General features: G+C 41.2%; 1 protein-coding gene across 1 annotated transcript in view; it reads left to right on the top strand.

The window, feature by feature from the left end:
• The first annotated feature begins 765 nt into the window (after positions 1 to 765).
• TAF1B (TATA-box binding protein associated factor, RNA polymerase I subunit B) overlaps positions 766 to 3,750 on the top strand; it is a 52,389-nt gene continuing 49,404 nt past the window's right edge. The window contains 1 exon segment of the mRNA XM_026846511.1: positions 766 to 837. Coding sequence (XP_026702312.1) covers positions 766 to 837 — 72 coding nt within the window.

The raw sequence follows: 3,750 nt of genomic DNA, 5'->3' as shown, positions 1-3,750 counted from the left end.
TCAAACACCTCTCTTTTTGGTAAGACCATGTGCTGGTATCCATATATTGGTACTGACAAGCAGCTCAGAGTTTATCATGATAAATGATGGGAGAGAAACGGTAAACGAATCATTTTATAGCCCTTATCGCAACCTCAGAACTAAGACTACTCTTCTATGCAGGAACAACTGGTGAATATGTCCAGTTATGGATTATGTCCATCAGTGATCCCACCTTTGCTGCTTCTCCGGTTATGGAGCATGGGCCACTGTTTGGGCTCTGGCAATCCTAATTCTCAACATTAATGAAGGACTGCAGGAGAAAATAAGTCTGTGATAGAAATCTACACATAATGATTCCAAAACTTATCAGCACTTTTGAGGACTTAATTAATTATATGGTGAAAAATGGCCTGTGAACAACACCGCCCTCCCCACCAAGGCTGTGTAGGACATAATGAGCACATTACTTTGCTTCCCTGATTTTGCTGCTTTCTGCATTTTTCTGACAGTCTTACATTCCTGCCTGTCACTACCCACAAGCATATTTTCTTCTCTGCCCAGTTTTAGTCAGCAGAGGAGCTGTGTGATGTACTGTGTGCTCACTGAACATATATATACCAGATTAACAACCTCCAGGATCCTGTTGAATCCGAATTCCTAGCAGTGAGTAGCTGTTCCCAGCAGTATTATTTGGAGCCCCTTTGTGAATCCCTGCTCCACAAGGTGGCTCTCGATTCCTTTAAAAATACCACCACTGTGTTTGTGGATTAAATGCATCCGAGAATGATCTTGGGAACGATCTTCAGGGCTCTACGAATGCACAATGCTAAAGTGGAATGCAAGATGCCCTTCTTAGTACGCTGTGTATTTTTCTTTCAGTAAAGCTGAAAAGTAGACAAAGGCTGACACCAAGTATTACAATCTGACGGAACGTTTCATGTTAGCTGCTCAATAAAATCTGGAAAAGGAGAAAATAAAGGCATTATATATGCCTGGAATGTGAAATGGGACAGTCAAACACCCACTGCCTGCTCTGTGGCTGCTAAGGTCACCTTCTCTCCTAGAAGTTTCCTTCCCCTACTCTGTGTGTCTGTAGGATCAGGTTAACATAGTCACCAGGTACTGAGGGGTACAACCTCTGTTACTATGGACAGACAGATAGTAGGTTGGTGCTCGTCAGGAAACAGATTTTGCCTTTGGAGGCCAGGACCCACAATGAGGTCTTTACTGGACTTCAGCATCCCCAGGCAGACCTCCCAAATCACTTCATTGCTGAGCACATGTTAGTATGGCTTCAGATCACATGAGGAGATTGAACCCAAAGAGTTTTACCTCCTAGAGCAGCTCATCTGAATGTAAAGTCTTCCGCTGTGGTCTGTGTCTCCAAACACCCCTGGCTGGGTGATTATCACAGATGATTACCAGCTCTCTGTGGCACGGAGAGTCACAGGTGAAACTGGAACAAGACTGTGGCACTGCAATGTACCTGTGTGAGATGGGCTCGGCCGCAGCACGTGCAAAGCAGAAGTTGATGGTGCAAACCCCAAACGGTGCATAAGACTGGATAAGTTCTGCCCTTCCTCCTGGGTGCAGTATTGCTGCTTTCGGTAATCAAAAATTCAACTTCATGTTGCTCACATCCTGAGAACACCTTAAAAAAACCTGAGTAAACTTTGGGGAAAAAGGTTATCTGCTTTCTGTTGTTTTGGATGTTTGAGGTCATATCTTCAGGTTTCCCACAACAGGCCTACAAATGTATTTAAAAAATAAAATCTGAGAGCTGAAGCTGTATAATAAACACTATCGCAAGGCAATGCTGGGTGTGTCTCAGCTGTAATGTTAGATTCATTCTTCTTGTCGCTTCCTTCAAAACTCTGCTGAGCTCAGCCCCTCCCTGGTTATCCTCCCCTGTCAAGCTTGCTGCAACCCCTGCACTTCGCTGCTGTTCCCACCTTTGTCCCTTCTCCTGCCAGCTCCTTGCACAACCGCATCTCGGAGTCTGCCTCCACCATACTTCTGCCTGGCACAGCTTTTCCCCTTGACACTTTCAGTAGTGTGGTCTCTTCTGAAGATCAGTTAGAGTGAAGCCATCTGCTTCTCGTTTTCCTAATTTCCCTTTTGTTTTCTGTCTGTCTTTAAACATTAATTCTTCCATGGAGAGATGGTGCAAAAATGAAATTGTGGGTGGTAATAACTATGTATATTTTCTATAAACTTGAATCTGGTAGATCCTCCTTGTGTTCATCTGAACAATCTTTGGAGCAGCTGAGGTTGCTCTTCTGCTCTAACTCTTTGTAGTAGGTGTCTGACAATGGGTAGACTCTGGGGAGAATCTCTGCTACAGAAGTTCATATCCTGGAGACAGCACAATTTCATGAGCAATATCCCAAAGGATAGGCCAAGGGACACGTCTTTCAGTCCAATATGTAGTTTTTACATTTTCACATGTAGAAAGCCTGCAGTCAAGAGCCAGAAATGTGATATCAGCAATGGAACTCAGTTAATTAAAAATTCAAATCAATGGAAACAACAGGACGTATTATTTATCTAAGTCTCGGATCAATCTGACTACTATGTTTAATGATCTTAATTAGAAAAGTGAGCCAAAGCAGGAAGACAGTCTGTCTCCTGGCTTTGAAATTATCATACCCCTATCAGTATGCTTGGGTAACTTGTAATTAGGGACAAAGGTTACACATAATTTTATATGCTGAAAAACCGGTTTTATACATGTCATTTCAAAAAATATTCAAGAAATAGATATAAGACTTGTTACCCCTATTATCCTTTGATTTTTTGCTACTAGATTACTAGCCTGCACTAGTTAGTTGATAATCTTAAGAAATACCCGTAGAAGCTTTCCATTTATATAGAGCCTGGGTAGTAATAAGTAACTAGTATACAACTTCCCTTACAAAGTTCGGAACCTTTTCATATCTCTGTTTTACCTGCACAGAAAATGCAGCTCAGAAAAGCACTGAGTGTCATCCAAAAGCAGAGAGTGAGTGCTTGCTTGTTCTTCTTGTCCTGCTCAACTTAAACTGCTGCCATTGAACGTGAAGTATTCTGGTTGTGACAAATTGGCAGAGTCCTGTGATTACACTTTCTTTAACAATTTTTTTGACTAGGTGTAATTAGAAAACAGAAGTCCTAACTCCAAGGTCCTGCCTCATCAAAGCAGTCACTTCCATGCTTAATTTAAACAAGTTCTTCAATTTAGTTAAATCCACTGAGCAGGCCCACTGCTTGCTCACAGTGTCAAATCACACACAAGCACCGTGCTCAGTCACAGTATCACAGATACAGCTACCATGATTTTTTTTCAAGGTAGTATTTCATCTTGGAAATTCATTACAAAAAGATCAAACCTTTTCTGTCACACAAAATGGTCTTGCTTTCCCAGAACAGTACTTCCACAAACAAAAAATATGGAAATTAAAATCACAAGTAGGATCTGTTTCATCAAAGTATTAGCTACATTTCTGTGAGGTTGACAATCACCTTTTTAACATGTCAGGAATTATATGCGTAATTCTCTTTAATGGGTGTTACAAACGTTCATCCCACACTGAAAAAAGATCACAGTTGGTATGAGTAATAACCTTTTCTTTCTTGAACATCAACAGTTCCCCTCTAGCTCTGTACATGTCCTCCAACATCAATGTAACCACAGCTGTCAAGGCAGCCTCACCTCTTTCTATGTATATTTTAGCTTTAATTTTTTCCCATGCTTTCACTTAGTGGACTTTTTTTTTTTTTTTTTTTTTT

The sequence above is a fragment of the Athene cunicularia genome, assembly GCF_003259725.1.
Source record: "Athene cunicularia isolate RWA chromosome 3 unlocalized genomic scaffold, athCun1 chr3_part1, whole genome shotgun sequence".
Lineage (NCBI taxonomy): Eukaryota > Metazoa > Chordata > Aves > Strigiformes > Strigidae > Athene > Athene cunicularia.
This window is presented reverse-complemented; position numbering and strand designations above follow the sequence as displayed.